The sequence below is a fragment of the Brassica napus genome, chromosome C3, assembly GCF_020379485.1.
Source record: "Brassica napus cultivar Da-Ae chromosome C3, Da-Ae, whole genome shotgun sequence".
NCBI lineage: Eukaryota > Viridiplantae > Streptophyta > Magnoliopsida > Brassicales > Brassicaceae > Brassica > Brassica napus.
Genome location: NC_063446.1, coordinates 10,687,697 through 10,706,373, shown reverse-complemented (window position 1 = coordinate 10,706,373; position 18,677 = coordinate 10,687,697). Strand labels below are relative to the sequence as shown.

The 18,677-nt window shown below is 34.1% G+C and overlaps 1 protein-coding gene and 1 long non-coding RNA gene across 2 annotated transcripts; one reads left to right on the top strand and one right to left on the bottom strand.

Moving 5' to 3' along the window:
* The first annotated feature begins 11,056 nt into the window (after window positions 1-11,056).
* LOC106385562 (WUSCHEL-related homeobox 9-like) lies at window positions 11,057-14,537 on the top strand. Its single transcript, XM_013825472.3, has 4 exons — window positions 11,057-11,866; window positions 11,987-12,772; window positions 13,050-13,231; window positions 14,293-14,537. The coding sequence occupies exons 1-4, from the start codon at window positions 11,740-11,742 to the stop codon at window positions 14,296-14,298; spliced, it is 1,101 nt and encodes a 366-aa protein (XP_013680926.2). The 5' UTR covers window positions 11,057-11,739; the 3' UTR covers window positions 14,299-14,537.
* A 1,354-nt stretch (window positions 14,538-15,891) lies between these two features.
* On the bottom strand, window positions 15,892-17,327 carry LOC125584259. Its single transcript, XR_007321229.1, has 2 exons — window positions 16,516-17,327; window positions 15,892-16,442 (listed from the first exon to the last, which is right to left on the bottom strand). It is a non-coding gene; the product is annotated as an uncharacterized LOC125584259 (long non-coding RNA).
* Window positions 17,328-18,677: the final 1,350 nt, after the last annotated feature.

Here is an 18,677-nt window from a genome sequence, read left to right as displayed (position 1 = left end):
ATGGAATGTGCTAGTTGTCAAAATAATGGAATGTGTTAGTTGTCAAAATTATATTTGCTCTGTTCTATCATATAACGTGGTTAAGAAGTCATATAGTTGACACAAATGGTAATATTATTGTTTGATCTATATGACTATTTATAGGCGCAGTATGTTTATGTTAAGAAAAAATAGATCTCTCAAGTGAATATTTGAAAAGTACCCCTTTCTCACAAGAGTGGAATTCTCTCCAAAAACTGCTTATGAGACTTTAAATGGATGAAATTAGTCCTGCGATTCCGAACCGACATTTTGACATTTTGGTATTTGTTCGGTTACGAAAAGGAAACCGTTCGGTGGAGATTTAGAAATACTTCGGTTATATCCTCGGTTCGGTTCGGTTTGGAGTAACCGATTGGAAACCTGATAATTAATTAACCTAAGTATAAATACCCCTCTTAACCTTAATAGTTGACTAATCTAAGTCTAAGCAGTTTTGAAAACAGAATCCTCTCTCTAATCTTATCTCTCTAATCGATCGATTGGTTCTTCTCTTTTTGATTCGAGGTTAATTCTTCTTCTTCTTCCTGTTTATGATTGGGGTTGGGATGAATATGGAGTACGATTTCTTCGAAAATGATTTGGGATTAGGGTTTGTGTTTCGATTTTGGGATTTAGGGTTAAGGTCAACATCGATTTGGGATTTAGGTTTCTCACTTAACTTGATTCAATTTTACTTTCTATCCATCTATTATGTTCGATTGTGTGTCGATTTTATATATTAGGGTTTGGGTTTCAAATCGATTTTGGGATTTAGAGTAAAGGGCAAAAACAATTTGGGGTTTGTGATTAGTGTTGAATGATGATTTTATTTCACTGTCTCATTGTCTCAGACTCTCACTAACTTGATTTTTTTTCTTATGTAGATGTCAGCTTGTGAAGATAACATTAACGATGTCGATAACGATGATCAACTTGGAGAAGGGCATGAATCAGTGGGAACTCAAGCTGGTGGAAAGAAAGGCATGCTTCAGAGAGATTAAGTACTGAATTGCTTCCGCCTACAATGAAGAAGCAACTTCACAGACCAGAAGTGTGGCAGCACTTTATTTAGAGGGAAGATGACCCGAGCATAGCAAACTGTCGATATTGTGGTCAAGACATAGGATGCGACTCAAAGAAGAGTGGAACAGGCGCCATGAAGAATCATATAGCTCGATGTAAGTTGTATGAACTCTTTAAGTCAAGTGGGAATCAAACAATGCTAGGTGGTGATAGTACTAGTGTAGTGACTGCAGTGAAGTATGATGCTAGCATGTTTAGGAGATCTGTGAATGAAATGATTGTGTTGAATGAGTTGCCGTTTGCTTTTGTGGAATCCAAAGATTTTAAGCGTTTCTGTCATAATGTGTTGCCTATGTACACGGTTCATTGCAGGAGGACAGCAACATAAGAAATATTTGGCATGTTGTTGAGAGAGAAAGAAACATTAAAGCACATGTTCAGTTCTGAGAAGAAGAGAATCTCTCTAACCACATATATATGGTTGCTCCTACAACCTCTTGCAGCTACATGGTTGTGACAGCGCACTGGATTGAGAAAAACTGGGATATGCAGAAGAGAATCATTCGCTTCAAACCAGTGACATATCACAAAGGAGAACCGATTGCTGAACATCTGAGTCAATGTCTTGAGGATTGGGGAATTGATAAGGTGTTCACAGTGACAGTAGACAACACCAAGGGGAATGATAAAGCAATACGACTGTTTACAGAAGCTTGTAGGCAAGTAGGGCCATATGCTTTAGTTAAGAATGGGGTGTTGTTGCATATGCGTTGTTGTGCCCACGTTTTAAACTTGACAGTGAGGGATGGCTTAGGTGAGGTCAAAGAGAGTGTGGTGGCTATAAGAATGCAGTCAAGTATGTAAGATCATCTGGTTCGCGGCTACAATCATTTCAGTTGAGGGTCCTCAAAGGAAAAGTTAGTAGAGGAAGCTTGTCTTTGGACTGTATCACGAGGTGGAACTCAACATATCTGATGCTCTGTGCTGCGTTGAAGTTTAGGGTTGTTTTTGAGAAGCTTTTAGCTGAAGACATGATGTACAATGATTACTTGAACGAAGCAGAAGAGAGTGGACATAAAAGGGTTGGACCTCCAACTTCTCACGGGTGGGATGAGGTGCAGAGGTTAGTGAAATTTCTTAAGCTCTTTTTTGGTTGCACGTTGGCGTTTTCAGCATCCAAGACAGTGACTTCAACTATATGTTACAATGAGATTGTCGTCATTGAGAGGAACCTCGTTAGTTTGAGCAACAGAAAAGATGGACTTCTAAAGATTCAAGCAAGGGAGATGAGGAACAAGTTTGAGAAATATTGGGATGGCCTTATCAACATGAATCCGCTTATCATCATTGCAAGCGTGCTTGATCTAAGAAACAAGATGCAGTTTGCTTGCATTTGTTTAGCCAAGCTCTATGGTAAGGACAGTGTAGAGAGTACCCATCTTAGAAGCTCAATTAGGACATTGCTGAAGGATTTGTATGAAGAGTATGCAGTGAAGATGCGCCCACAATCTCAAGGAGACAGTGCTGGTAACACTAGTGAGAATGTCGAACATGAGACTGGTAACATGTTTGACATCTCTGATGATGATGAAGAGTATGAGGGGAGGGATTTTTTGTACTCAGAGATGGAATCCGAGGTTACAAATGATGAAGGCAGTAGCAAGCTTGATATTTACCTGATGGAAATACCAGTGCCACGAACCTCAGACAGCATCAGAAGGGAATTTGATGTGTTGTTAACGTGGAGGCGTAATTCTGCTAAGTATCCAGTCCTATCAGAATTGGTGAAGGATGTTCTAGCTGTCCAGGTTTCTTATGTTGCTTCAGAGTCGACATTTAGTACTAGTGGTAGGATTTTAGATCCTTATCGTAGCTGTCTAACACCATATATGATCGAAACACTCGTTTGCACACATCAGTGGCTTCAAAATAATATTCATGTCGAGAAGCTTGTAAGTTTGATTCAGATGTTTGAAGAATTGAACTTTCATAAGTCTATACGTAAACTTTTCACTTCTTCTGTTAATATTTTTGATAGTGACTTGTGCTAATTGTATTTGTCATTGTGTAGAGGCTTTGGAACTACCAAGACAACATGAGAATTAGAGGCAATGTCATCTTTTTTAATGTGTTGTCTCTTTAATTACTTTGTCTCTTATGAACTGATTTTTACCTTAATAAATTGCAGTTGGAGTGCGAGAGTGAAGGTGTTGATGGCCTGTTCTTTTTTGGCTCTCTTTCTGTATTTATTTTACTTAAGTTAAGGTTACCTTTCTCTATTGTTGGTGAATCTATGATTTGAATCTATGGCTCTTTGCCTCTTTGAATGTGTGGTTGTTGCAAAGAGACTTAGATTCAAAATGTTTGATGAACTGTTGTTGATGATTGGGAAAGGAATGTATCGGGTTTGAACTTTGAACAATCGAGTGAATGTCTTAGATATGATCCATTGTCTTTAAATTTCTTGTGTGTTTGATTCGGTTTTTATAATTTTTAACAGGATAACCGAAATTAACTGACGAACCAAAATAACAATTTAATTAAAAAAACTTAGTAACCAAAATAACCGACTAACTGAAAACCGAAATTAAGCGATTCGACCCTAATTAACCAAAAATTTCCGAATTCAAATTAATTTATATTCAAAATCGGTTAATTTCAAATATTTCATAATTCTGAAAATAACCGATATCCGAACCGAACCGATAAATCAAACGGTTATTTTCGGAATTTGTTTCCAAAATTTTGGTTAACTGAAAACCAAAAAATCGGTTGGGTTCGGTTTCGGAAAACCGAAATCACAGGACTAGATGAAATACATTATCTTAACCTTTTTACCATTGGATGCCAAGAATGATAAATTTTGAACTTTTGAGGAATATATGTACTTTATTTTATTGTTATTGGTTGGTGATTTTTCTTCTTCTATTCCTTAAGAGTTCAAAGTTTATCTACGTGTTTGTATTTGAGATTAATTTATAAAACTAAGCTGTAAGCTAGAGCGAGTTACAAAGTACAAATAATATAATGGATAAGATTGTCATTCAATCCTATGTACTAATACACTCGACAACAGCCCAATTTTTACTGTTCTTGTCCCTCAATTTATCCTTAATTGTAACTTTTTTTTTGGTACTAATGTTGAAAGCTTAATTGCAATCTTGTCACACTGTTTAGATAGTGTAGATGAGTTATAAGGTTACCTATCAACCTAAACCAGTTGAAGATCAAAAAGAAACAGAATATTAAAATTGAAAATGCACTATCTTTTAATTATTAAATTATTTATGGAAAACTATATTATTATTATACATTATTTTTAATAATTATAAAATTTATGATATAAAACTCACAAAAAAAATTTTTATTCTCCAACGGTCCAAGTTTGGGCTCTCTCAAAGATCTCATCGAATCCAAACATATTATCTTTTCAATCGCTTTTTGTCAACATGGATCATCTGTATTAGATGACCATCAATTTGCATGAATTTTATGATATCTCTGGAAATGACGAAACAATAAGATTTTTACCAATATAGATGTTGATCCGAGGGACATTCTCAAGCTGGCAGAAACCGAATCATTACTTTGGGATGAGGCACATGTCTCAATTACACAAAAGGTCACGCATTTTAGGGAGTCATAGATGACAAGTTTACATGTCATCCATGGTGTTTTACGGATGGGTCATACAACGCTCATGATATTCATTCGGACCAAGGCTGGTATAGTACGTTAGAAGACTTTTATGAACCGATGGAAGCAAGAAATACGAGAGCCAGCCATTCACCCATACATTAGGAAATAGAAGCACTCATATGAGCCGTAGAATGTATATGAATTTACGTCAGTTTCACGTCACATTTGCAACATATTGTTCTCAATTGATGAAGATGGTGTCAACACCAAAAGAATAGCTTGTTTTTGAAAATTATTTGAAAAATATCAAGATACTACGAAGAAGTTTCAATCATTCAGAGGTCATTCATATACCCCAAACGCAGAATTTAAGGATGGATAATCTTGCACGCAGTGCCAGGAAACAATCATCTTTTGTCGTTCACATGGATGCAGAGTTATCAATTTGGTTTTAAGAGTCATAGTTGAATCTATTTATGATGATGACAAAAACAACTCACAAAATATCATATTTTGATATATTTTGAATATTTAAAATACTAGTTATCATATTATTTTGTGTGGGGTTTTCCTTATATTTTAGGGTCACCCAAAGAAAATGAACTAGTATTTTGACTTTTCCTAGATATAACAAGAATAGTGTTTAATTATTCTCTCCTTATATTTTCAAAAAAGATCAAGATATGAGTATTTAGAAGATCTAGCAATTGTATAAGAAGTAACAAATTAGTTACTACAAAAATATGAAATTTATATGAAAATGAGCAATTTATGATAATAATAAAAAATCGATGATGAAAATGCAAAGTAGGGAGATTGCATGTGATGGAAAGTTAGGGCATCGAAGAGATGGCATGTTGGTGTATTTACTAATGCGAGCATTTAGTGAGACTGCAAAAAAGGAGCGCAATTTTAGCTTACAAGCTCACAACCTCTTTCCTATAACCCATTTCTCGCGCTCCCTCTGTGTACTTTTCATTTATTGCATCGCTAGCAACATATTATATAACGATAGGCTATAGATGTGTGTATATACTTATAAGAAAAAGAAATACGGACGTATATTACATTACTATCATGTGTGTTCGTGTATATATATATCAAGTATTTTTTTTTAACGATGATTTATTAGAATATTACAATTATGAGAAAGATTACATAGACGATTCGACAACCAATAATACTATCTGCCTTACGAGGATCTACGTTTAACTACATCACCCGAGCTGTCCTATTAAGATCCACGTCTGAACGGGTTTACTTGCACCATGTTGAAGATCCCTTGTAAGTCTTTCTTCTGTTGCCTGCATAATTGTTTAATAAATCGTTTTCTCCGGGAATTAAAATCTGGACCTGCTAAGGTAGAATCATTGATGAACTTTTTGTCAAACCACTGGATTAAGGGGTCTTTCACAAATATGAAGTATTTTAGCTACAAAAAAAAAAAGTTTTGCAGTAAGGTCAATAAAAGGTCTTTTGTTGGTTGCTAGCTAGCCATATATTTACAATTTTGAAAGACTATTCTATTTTCATATATATGACTTACCATAATCCAATTCAAACTTGATCTGAATAAAATAGACTTTATATGTCGGAAAACCCTCAGTTAAGTTGATGTCAGCTTTCAAGCTCATAAAGTATAAAGCATTGGAGTGATCGTGCAATTTACTGACATTTTGGTTAGGGACAAACTGGCTGTAGCAAAAAAAAAAAAAAAATCTTTTGTTGGTCGTCTAGCTAGCCAGCCATCTACTTATTTGAGACTTCCTCTACGAAGGATCTGATATGTATACAATTGTATTTACCATTTTATTGTTGTATACATGTGAATTCCCTCATGCTCCCACATCCAAGTTAATTTAAAGCAAACTTTAAATGTTGGAACATATTCAATTAAGGTTCTGTCAGCTTCACGCTAATAAACTATATATAAAGCATTTGAAGTTTGTGGAAGCCCCATTAGTCCAATGGTTTAATCAAGTGTTCATTAATGTTTCTACACCAAGAATTATGGGTTTCAATTTCCGGAGAAGACGAAATTATGCGAATTAAAAGAGAAAAGGCTTACAAGATATCTGCAGCATGGCGCAAGGAGTACCGTCAAGCATGGATCCCATAGGATGGCTTAGGTGATGCAGTCAGACGTGAATCCTCGTACGGTAGGTAGAATTGTCGGCTGTAGAATCGTTTGTAATATTTCTCATAGTTGTAATAGCATAATTATCCAGCGTTTAAAAAAAAAACATTTGAAGTGATCGTGCAGCAATCTTTTTACATTTAGGTTAGGGACAACTTATTTGTAACAAAGTATGTAAACGATGCCAGGAAGATGAAAAATCGAAAAGAAATTAAAATACTTATCGCTTCAGTACTATTCGGTATGGATCACTCTTCATCCACTACTCCACATAATAATTGCTTCGAACATGTACAACATAAATGTATGAGTCGACGACATCTATATTTTTACGCTAAAAGCAAATGAAGTTACTATTTGAAAATCAGTTTGAAAGAGATCTTACAATTATACACAAAGCAAAAACATCTTATTACTTGTAAGTGCGAGTAAAATCTATGTTTAGAAGATATATCTATTTGAGGGTAGACAAAAAATAAAATGTAAATATTACAAAGAATAACATCCCGCATTGTATTTGTAAAACATATTCTAATTTGATAAATTGTCGAGGTCGACCGGGTGATCGTGGTCGAGTGGTAAAGAGACGGGACTGAGACGCCAACACGTTTCAGGTTCGATCCACCTGCTACGCGAAACTAAGACACAATTATCCTGGTCACCAAACACAGATATGAGCCTATGCTTTAGGGCCCATTTGAATACCCGGAGAGAATGTCTATCCGTAGGCTGCACCTCCCCTTGGAGATTAGTCTGAACCTCTCCATGGACCTAGGATACCCCCAGGTTAATCAAAAAAAAAAAAAAAAAAATTGTCGAGGTCTATTCTAGTTACAGTGTAGTTTTTTCTTAATTTACACACATTTAATTTCATTGTAACAAACGCAAAGAAACATGACATCTTGTAATAAACAATCGTATAAATATTTGTTAGTGCTGAGTGGATGTTATAAAAAGTATTCAAATCCAAAATTTGAATATTTAAACATAGTATAATATTTATATGGACGTAAAATGGTCGTTTTGATTATTTCAAAAAGGTTGTTTGGTTTGAAACCGTAATATCAAAAAATAGGTTTTACAATGATTTTTTTTTTTTGAAAAAAGGTTTTACAATGATTTTTCAAATTGTTTTTAAATATATAGGCATGAGTTCGAACACGGATTAATTACAGAAAAATGAATTTAACCTGTTTGATTTCTGATTTAAAGATAATATGTATAATCCCATATTTATATTATACTGTAAGTTCTCGATAAAACTTGAAAAGTGTAAGATGTCAAAGTTTTTTTTTTATAGCATCTCCAAAAATACATTCTATTTTGAAATTTGTAAAATTATATATTTGAAGTTTAAATGTGTTTTTCTCTTAAAACAAAACTTCAAACTTAACTTCAAAACTATTTATAATTTATACTATGGTCCTTATATTTGTCATAACTAATTTAATTCATCATTTTTTTATAAATAACTAACACATATATAAAACTATTACATTAAAATTTAAATAGAAATACAAAATTAATATTAAACTACAAGAAAAATATCACATTATTCCATAAAATTATTGATGCAATATATATATAGTCAACTAATGCATTTCGAAGTAAAAATTGATTCTTTATTTTTAATTTATAGATTACGAGCTACAAGTTATTGAAATCGGGTGATAGTAATATTTGTAAATACATTGAATCTGAGCAAAGAAGTAAAGGAAGAAAATAAAATATTGTTAAAATATTGTTAAAATACTTAACTTATGTTGATGATAAGTACATTCGATATGTACAAGGAATCGTACGAAAATGCTTCAAATACCATATTCGATTACACAAATTTGTTTGGACAATATTTGAAGATTTTGGAGGCACCGGATTAAATTTACATGAATATTAGTGTTGTTGTAATATATAAATTTGTGTAATAGTTATGTCTTTATGTACTTTTTAAAAGCTTTTTTGTCAAGTTTTTTTAAATATTGTTGTTGTTCTCTAAATCTAGTTTTAATATTTTAAATATTATTTAAAACTTTTGATTTAAGTTTATGCGTAAACTTAAATTTATAAAAAAACTGAAATATTTATGAAATATAAATTTTAAGGACTAAAACAATAAATTTAAATGATAAAATATTTAAGAATCAAATTTCAAGTTTTGAGTATTGAAGCTTCAAATATATAATTTCACTTTTCAAAATTTCAAATTTAAAGTTTTTTTCAAAGAGCAAAAAACTTCGCATTTGAAGTTATAGAATGTATTTTAGATATGTTCTTAGGGAAAAAAAACTACAGTTATTTATCTCAAAAAGTTGTATGTACTTTGTTGAGCCTTTAAGGTTTTCATTCGTTTGTAGTGGTCCCAATATATCAAAACTTATGCCATACTGATTGCTGTTTAGACACCCCACTGAAATCTAGCGTTCCTCCGTGACGCCAATATTTTTTTACTAATAATTCGTAGAAAATAGTTTTTTTTTAACTAAGAAAAAAAATTGTTACTAACACGTTTAATGTTCCAAGACACAAGAAGAATTTAGAGAGTGATGACACTACCATTCGCAGGATAAACATATTCATTTTGCAAAGAACCAAGAAATGGTGACCAATGCGACAAATTATTCATTTCGAAATTTGTCATGCTCAATGAAACGAATGCAACACAGCGCAACACAGCTGTTGATGTTTATTTCTAGATCCCCCGGAGAGTGTTGCACACCGTACGAGGGCACATCTGAATTCCGCCATGATGCTTTGGTTTATTTTCACCCTACTCAATTAAGTTTTTATAAACAGTATTTTCACCCTACTCACCGTACCATTGTTGTTGATAAGATAAATGTTCGCATTTCGTTTAACTATGAAATAACGGCATACGAAAAGAATTCTAATACTTCAAAAAAAATATCTAACAATTACTAAAAGTACATTATTAATGGGAACGATCATCAAAAAGACCCTCGAGTCAATCCAAATAAACAACCTTAATTTCTTTGCAATTACTATACCACCTTGCACCACCCATCCTGACCTCTCAAAATTTCTTATTACATTACATCACACAACCTCTTTGGTTCATCGAACCACTATTCCCACATCCAATAAAAACATCTCTCGCTCAGAAATTTAGGCCATAAACACAAACGTGGCTGAGAAATTTTCTATGCATCAAAGGATGGGGAATGAATCCTATGCAAACAAACAAAACATATCAAGGGAAATAACTAAGCTCGAAACTTTATCTGTATGAAATAACCTTCTCCCTCTCGAACTAAAACAACACATGCTGTAAAAATTAGTTTTGGTTGAATACAATTTTACATTCAATTTAAAATAAAAACACAGTTTATAGTAGTATATTGAATATATAGTTCTAGGACAGAAGTAAAATTACGATCTTTCTGTCTGGTTCTATTTAATGTTTTTGAGATGTCATAATAAAGAAAATAATAAAAGTGATAAATCATAGTTCAGAACCAAACATACGGATCACTTTCAAATAGTCTGTTGCTTCTATTTATGACGAAATTTGGCTTTGTACGTTTGAACTTTGAAGTGAAGAAGCAGTTTGGATTTCAATGCAAGAACTCTAAGTAAAGAAAGATAGGCATGGGGTTGCATTTATACTTTGAGTTTTCTCTGATCTCTTACTGTTTTAGTCACAATACATTGTTATCTTATTAAATATTAATCTGTTTCAAATTATTCATGTTTCTTAAAAATTTGTTTCCAAAAGATACATTTAAAAAAAGTTCATTATAGTTTTCATTATGTAATATGGTAAATTATAAACTTTTAAGATGTGTTTATTAAACTTCTTTTGGTAAAATATTATAGAAAATACTCTCTCCGTTTCCGAAAGTAAGATTTTCTAGAGTTTATTCTTGTTCCACAAAAACAAATTTTATATTTTAAGGTACTTTTAAGAAACATTAACTGTGAATATTTGAATTGATTAAATTTTATTGCAGGATAGTTATTGTAAAGTGTATTGTAAATTAAATTGTAAACATTTATTATATTTTTAATAAACGTGAAAATTTTAGAAAATTTACTTTCTGGAATGGAGAGAGTAGTTAATTACGAAAAATAATGCATTTATAGTTAAACTTTAATGTATTTATTATGTGTAAAAATTCTAAATATGAATTATTTTGAAGGGATCGAGTATTCCCTGGGCAATTTGTATAAGCATTTTAAGTTTTTATTCCTGCTATAGTAGTACACATTTCGCCATACAAAATCGAACTAACTAAATGTAACACCTAAAACAAATCTTAGTTTCTTACATGCATGGATCCTAGTATAAAGTAATTCAAATCATGACGACAAGCAAAATGGATTCAATTCTAAAATGTCAAAGTTCTCCTCGGAATCTAAAACAGATCAAAGACCCTAATGTATCTTTACATGCAGTTGCTAAATTCATTTTTAATGCGATTAGAACTTACTTTTTGACTGGTGTAGTTTATAATAAACAGTGTAAAATAAGAAAATTATTTCTTTATATTTTGTTTTATGATATTTTATGTTTGTAGGATATATAGCCTACTCTAATTCTTTTGCATCCTAAAACAAGAGTAGTGTATTTTTATAAAAGTTTGTCTTTACGAAACATATACAGATGAAAGAAAACATCATATATCCAGAGAAAGAGACTCTATTAAATTAGGTAAACGAGATGAATATAAGTAAGTAGAGAGGTTGGGTAGGTGAAGAGAGACAATAAGATGGAGAAAAAGAGGCCGTAACTCTTTTGCCCTATTCACATTTTTTATTTTCTTCCCATTAGCCATTCTGTTCCCTGCCTCTACTCCTCCTCCCTCTTGACACATCACATCATCATCACATCATAATCACCATCAATCATCATCATATACATACGCATATATCTGTCTTCTTTGGATCGAGTTAAATCAGTTATGGCTTCCTCGAATAGACACTGGCCAAGCATGTTCAAATCCAAACCTCATCACCATCAATGGCAACACGACATCAACTCTCCTCCCTTGCCTTCTTCTGCTTCCCACCGATCTTCTCCCTTCTCAGGTCCTTCTATACTTCCATATATATATTTAGCAATTGAAACCCAAGACTTTCTGATAATTTTGTTCAAGATAATTCTTTTTTTTTTTTAGTTCTAATCTGATGAGATGTGATTTGTTAAAGGGTGTGAGGTGGAGAGGAGTCCAGAGCCAAAACCAAGATGGAATCCGAAGCCAGAGCAGATTCGTGTACTTGAAGCAATCTTCAACTCAGGGATGGTGAATCCACCAAGAGAGGAGATTCGAAGGATTAGGGCTCAGCTTCAAGAATACGGCCAAGTTGGTGACGCCAACGTCTTCTATTGGTTCCAAAACCGCAAGTCTCGTAGCAAACACAAAATACGCCTCCTCCATAAACACTCCCTCTCTCAACCCCAACCTCAACCGCAGCAGCCTTCATCTCCCTCATCATCTTCCTCCAAGTCTACCAAACCACACAAAAACAAGGACAAGAACAACAACACTAATCTCTCTTTGGGTGGTGGTCAAATGATGGGGATGTTTCCATCGGAAGATGCGTTTCTTTTCCCGGTTTCCACCGTCGGAGCGTTTGGAGGTATCACCGCCTCATCCCAATTAGGATTTCTCTCCGGTGATATGATTGAGCAACATAAACCGGCTCATCCAACGGTGGAACCATGTACCGGATATCTCTTGAGCGAGATCATGAACGGTAATGCTAGTTATGGAACTCATCATCAACAGCACTTGAGTGATAAAGAAGATGAAGAAATGAGTATGAAGATGTTGCAGCAGCCACAACATTACGCTGCTACAAGTCATCAAATCACTTCTTACAACAACAACATCATTCTTCATGTTCCTCCAACTACTTCAACTACTACTACTATTACAACCTCAGATCCTCTTGATATTGTATTATCAACTTCGGACCAGCTTCAAGTTCAAGGTTAGTTGAGTAGATAATATTATTTCCCTTCTGAAAAAAGACTCATTACTTATATATCTTTAATTTTCTACTCAACAATATAAATACATTAATTGTTTGTCAACAATGGAAGGGACACATTGATCAATATAAATCTACAAAAAACTTTGTTTATTAGTATGTAAAATGATTATTTATTTATATACCCGTTTGAGGTTTTCTATATATAGATAGTGTTAACATACAGTCATTATACTAACATGAAATAATGGGATAACCTTGGCTAAATCGAAAGCAGTGTGCGCGAGAATAAGGGTGTTTATCAACGAAATGGAGTTTGAAGTGAGCCCTGAACCGTTCAATGTGAGAGATGCATTCGGAGAAGAGGTTGTTCTCATCAATTCTGCGGGTCAGCCCATTGTCACTGATGAATATGGCGTCGCACTTCAGCCTCTTCAACATGGAGCCTCCTACTATCTGGTTTTGTTTCCTCTCTTAGTTTCTCTAATTCGTATGAGTAATTGTTGTGAACAAACGCTAATTAACTCGAAGAAAACAAAAGAGAGCAAAAAACGTACTGAGGCAAATACCCGTTTAGGGCTTCTTATTATTATGTGAATGAAAATTTACAAACACGTAGATCCATATTTATAGCAGTCTCAAATTCCGATTTTCTTTTTCTTATAAGAATACATATTTATCTAGAAAAAATAAATTTTCCTAAACCGATAAGATATACCATTAGATTATATCCTAGTGCATTGAGATTCAAGATACTATTATAGGTGAGATTATACTCCTAGTAAAAGAAATCATTATTTAATGGTTATATAAACTTCGTCTACAGATCTACAGTACTAGTTATTTCTTTTTTTTTTTTACTAAAGACTATTGTTCATTAAAAAAAAAAAAAAAAAAGAAAGAGAAATAACTAGTACTGTAGATCAGTAGACTATTGTTCATCTCTCTTTTTTTATTGACTAAAGACTATTGTTTATTGTCCGGAACATCATGACCCAATGGTAAGGACAGGCTCTTTCCTGCACCCAGGTTGCGAGTTCGAACCCTACCGGAGGGAACTACCTCATGATGTCTCTGGACACCCCACACGGATATGGGTCCATGCTTTAGGGCTCATTTGCATACCCGGAGAGAGGATCTATCCGTGGGCTGCACCTTCCCTTGGAGATTAGTCTGGGCCTTTCCATAGATCCGGGATACCCCAGGTTAAAAAAAAAAAAAAAAAAAAAAGACTATTGTTCATTTCTTCGTTGGGATCTAAAATGGATAAATGCATGCGAGAGACATGTTGTTTGGCATAGGTCAACAATGTTGACTCAATCTAATTTAGTTACACACAGACACACATTGTGCTTCTTTAGAGCATTCATTGGTTTTTCCCTTTTTGGCCTTCGTGTTTTTTTGACTTTGTAGTATAAATTCTAGTAACATTTTTGGAGGTTGTGCATGCATGTATGTACATACAGTGTATACTTATTGTGTATGTGATTAATTTTCAGGTATGCTTTTTACTTTTGCAGATCTAGCCGTGTGGGAGATAACGGTTTGAAGATGAATTTAAGACGTGTCTCTTTCTTTCACTATCTCTCGTACGGACGCTTAAATGTTAACATTTGCAAAAATATTGGTTTCACTTACCTGTTGTGATGGTGTGATGTATGAGTTTCGGATAACATTCACAAAACGCTCTCGTTAGATCGTTGACCAATATTTTGTTGTGCGCGTTTCTTATTGATTTCCTAAATCTATAATGCTTTTGTTTCTTCATCTGGATATTTTATAGATGCGAAGAATTGTTAAACAATGGGCTAATATGGTGATGAGTAATGTCGAAGCTTCACATTGCCCAATGTGAAAGTAAATTAGGTCATGCGTTTAGTGTTTAGACTGTGGTATATGGTTTACTTGCGGAAAGTGTGGAAGTTAGTCTTTATCCACGTGAGGTGATACTACACTTTAATCCCGGGGATTAAAAACGTTAGTACGTCAATATAATTATTACAGAACCTATCTCCTTTTCAACCAAATAATAGTGATATAGTTACTTTTATTTTAGTTATAAAACGTAGGAAATTTAGTTTAATTGAGATAATTATTCTAATTTTTTCATTTAAGATATATTTGAGTAAATTTTATCTGAAATTGCCATCTACTAAAATATTGTTAATTTTCATTCAATTTATTAATACTCACATAAGAGACTTGCCTTGGAAATGTTTTTAAACTATTAAGATACATATGTTCAAACTGTAGTAAGATTGTCCAAACAAATAACCATATATGTTAAATCGCTATAACTGTTTTTAGATGTCCAAACATAATGATACAATCTCATTATTTACCCCCCTACAAATTAATTTGCAACAAACGAACACGTAACATATCAAAGTCAGGAACAGAGTTTTTGACAGTCAAGTTGATATGATCCTTTGCTTCAAAGTTTTAACTCTGTCTCATGATTGTAATATTTAAGTTACTGCATTGCAATGGAGTATACGAAAACCTACATATATTTTAGGTAATTAAGGAGAATAAATATTAGTAAAAACTGTATTCGAATGCAAAGGAAGTCTAGCTAGGTAGGGGCTTTGTTATATCAAATCAGACGTTTATCATACAAATGTTTCTCAATAAAAACATGGTCCTACTTTCTATTATTTGACTGTTTCCTTCGTTTTGTCGCTTTGGCGTTATCTTTACCCATGCGTAAGTAGGGATGTTAATACGGGTAGCCCGTACCTTTTTAGGCCCAGCCCGTTTAGACCATACCCATTTAAAACCCGTTAACTGCATGCCCTTTTAACCGCAAACCCGTTAGAGCCCGTTTAATTATGAGCCCCTTTGAATTGGAGATACCCGTGAGCCTGTTTGTTTTTTTCTTTTCCAAATACTGTTTAGTTATTTTTTTAATATAGATTTGTTATTGTTTCTCTCTTTTGCTATGTTAATCCTAAGAAACTTATGATTAAGGATGTTATTTTATAATGAATCCATAATGCTTACCTTTATCAGTTTTAATATTTATTAAACTTCTGCATATGTGTTTGTAACTTGTAAGTTTAACGAATCTGAAATCTGAAGTAAAGCAAACAATTTTGGAGCTTTACAATAACATGTAATGAACCTGTTTTAAAACTGTTTTTGAAGGTGAAAGACAACAAAACCCGACAATATCTGTTCTAGTGCAAACCAACAAACTCATAAATTGAAAGATAACAAAACAGTTTTGCAATTAAACTTGTGTCTGAAAAAAAAAAACTGTCAACCATAGAGAAACAACTATGGATAAACAAGATAGAAACCAACTTCATCCTCCTCTTTTAGTCTCAAACCAACAATGAGTTCTCCATCTACATGGAGCATTGCTCAGCAAAGAAATGACATTATTTATATCAGCATTACGTAAGGAGTTTACACACCTAACAAGACATAAAAGACATAACAGTTTACAGTCAAGGCCACAAACACATGACCTAACAAGACATGAAAGTATCAGAATTGGACCATTCTCTATCAAAGAACCGAGTAAGTAACAGTCAAGGACTCAAGGTTACCTCTTCACTGTCTCATTGTATGTTTGAATCTCCTGACCTTGAACTTTCTACTCTTGAGCTGCTCACTGTTTTTCTGACATCTTCAGTGGCAATCTCATCAGTATCTTGGATGGTACCTACAATTTAAAATGCAAGTTAATCCAAGAATCATTTAACTACAAGTCTGTTTGTGTAAAATTTTAAAACTACCTTCAAATTCTGCAAATCCTCTAAGCCAATTGCGAGCACAAAGCAAAGCTTGAACATTTTTTGGAAGAAGCCGGTTTCGGTATGGAGTCAAAATTCTACCTCCAATACTAAAGGCCGACTCAGAGGCAACCGTAGTAAAAGGGATGGTAAGCAAATCCCTCGCCATATCAGCTAAATCACTCAGCCTATGATGATTCTCTTTCGAATAACCTAAGACATCCAAGTTTGGATAATTTTTTCTGTTTACTCTTGGCTCCTCTAAATAAATATCTAAATGTGTCTTTGGGTTGTCCACACCAGCTGCAATGCTTCTTTCTAACTCAAAAAGATCCTATACAATGAAGCTTCATATCAATAACCCAGAATCAAAATCAGAGGAAGAGTTGTTTGAGAGATTGCTCTCGAAGAAGATGAAACAAATGTCAAAACCAATAACTTACCGTAGCTTAATGAAGAAAACGAAGAGACCCTTTTCTCGATTTCTCAAGTTTGATTCATATAACTTTTCTCGATTTCTCAAATTCGATTGACAGAGAGCTTGAAGAGGATACGATCTAAGAAGAGCGACGGCTTGAGAAAGATGTAAAGTGAAACCTAACGACGTTGTTTTCTCTTTTTTTTTTAAAGAAAAAAAAAACTAAACGGGTAACGGGTCAGAAATTTTATATTCAGACTCCACCCATTTATTAAACGGGCCTTAATGGGTAACCCGGTATGGACCCGTAAAGTTTTACATACAAATAAACGGGTAACGGGCCAGAAATTTTATACAGAGCCCGTTAGAGCCCGCGGGTTTGAAGCCCGTTTTAACATCCCTATGCGTAAGTTAAAAACAATAGCAACTATGTAAAGTAACATTTGGGAATAACTTTCATTAAAAAACACTGGGGTAGACGATGTTCTTTTTTTTGTCAATAAAATACTTTATATTAGAACCCAAACATTGTTTTAGCCCACTACAGGACCCATTACAAGGGAGAAAGACAAGAGGGCATGCTTTGCCAAAGCATCCGCCTCAGAGTTCTGAGATCGTGGAATGAAAGCAAAAGAAATTGAGATAAACAGAGATGAGAGATGATTGATGTCTGCCACAACACCGAAGATCTCCGAAACCATAGCTCTGTTATTGATAGCTCGAATGAGCGTCTGACAGTCGGAGCAAACCCTAAGATGTTGAATCTCGAGGGATGCTGCCACGCGAAGGCTGAATCTGATTGCTAGAGCCTCCGCCATGAGGGGGGAATTGACGAATCGTTGGGCTTGTGATCCTCGTACCGGTTCGTGGGGGTCCGTTGAAGATCCAAGCAAAACCTGCAAAATTTGAAGCTTTATCCCAAGATGCGTCTACCTTACAGTAAGTTGTGTCTGGTCTGATTTGCATTGATCGTGATATATTGGTTGAATTCAGTTGTACTTGCTTCAGTATCAAAATATTATCATAACGAAACCAAATTTATATCCAACTTAAAGAGATAAATTACGGTCGCAATATTAAAAAGTCGTCATGAAAATTAATTCACGTTGAAGAATGTAAATAACAAAATCTATGAATTGACAAGAAAGAAAAAAGTAGAAAGCTAAGAAAAAGACAATGAAAACTAGGTTAGTAAGAGTGTTGACCAGAGAGACTGTGGATTCACCAACAAGTGGGCAGGCCCGGCCCTGAGAATGTCAAAAACAATTTGGGCCAGAAGCAAAAAAAATTGTGGGCCTGTAAAAAAATAAAAAGGTTAATAATGGGGGTTATAACAGCTCGAACCTGTTACCTTTAGCTTAACCTTTCAAGCTTTAACCGACTAAACTGCTGAAAATACTTGAAATTACTGGCCAAAATTTTATTTAACTTTTACAAGGCCGGACAAGGCCGGAAGCATATGTTTCCATGGCTTCTACCCAGGGCCGCTACTGCAAGTGGGACAAAGTTTTCTTACGTCCAGAACTGACAGAACATTCACTCTCTCTCTCTCTCTCTCTCTCTCTCTCTCTCTCTCTCCTGTTTTTTTTCTATATAGCCCAAGGTATTAAATTGATAACTCTACAATGATTTAGATCTCCTGTAACGCAAGAGAGAAATTCAGAATGCTGACAATAACATTTATGAAGCTACTACTGTCTCATGTTGTAGTATCTTGTTGCCTCGTTAGTTTAGAGGTGAGAGTTTC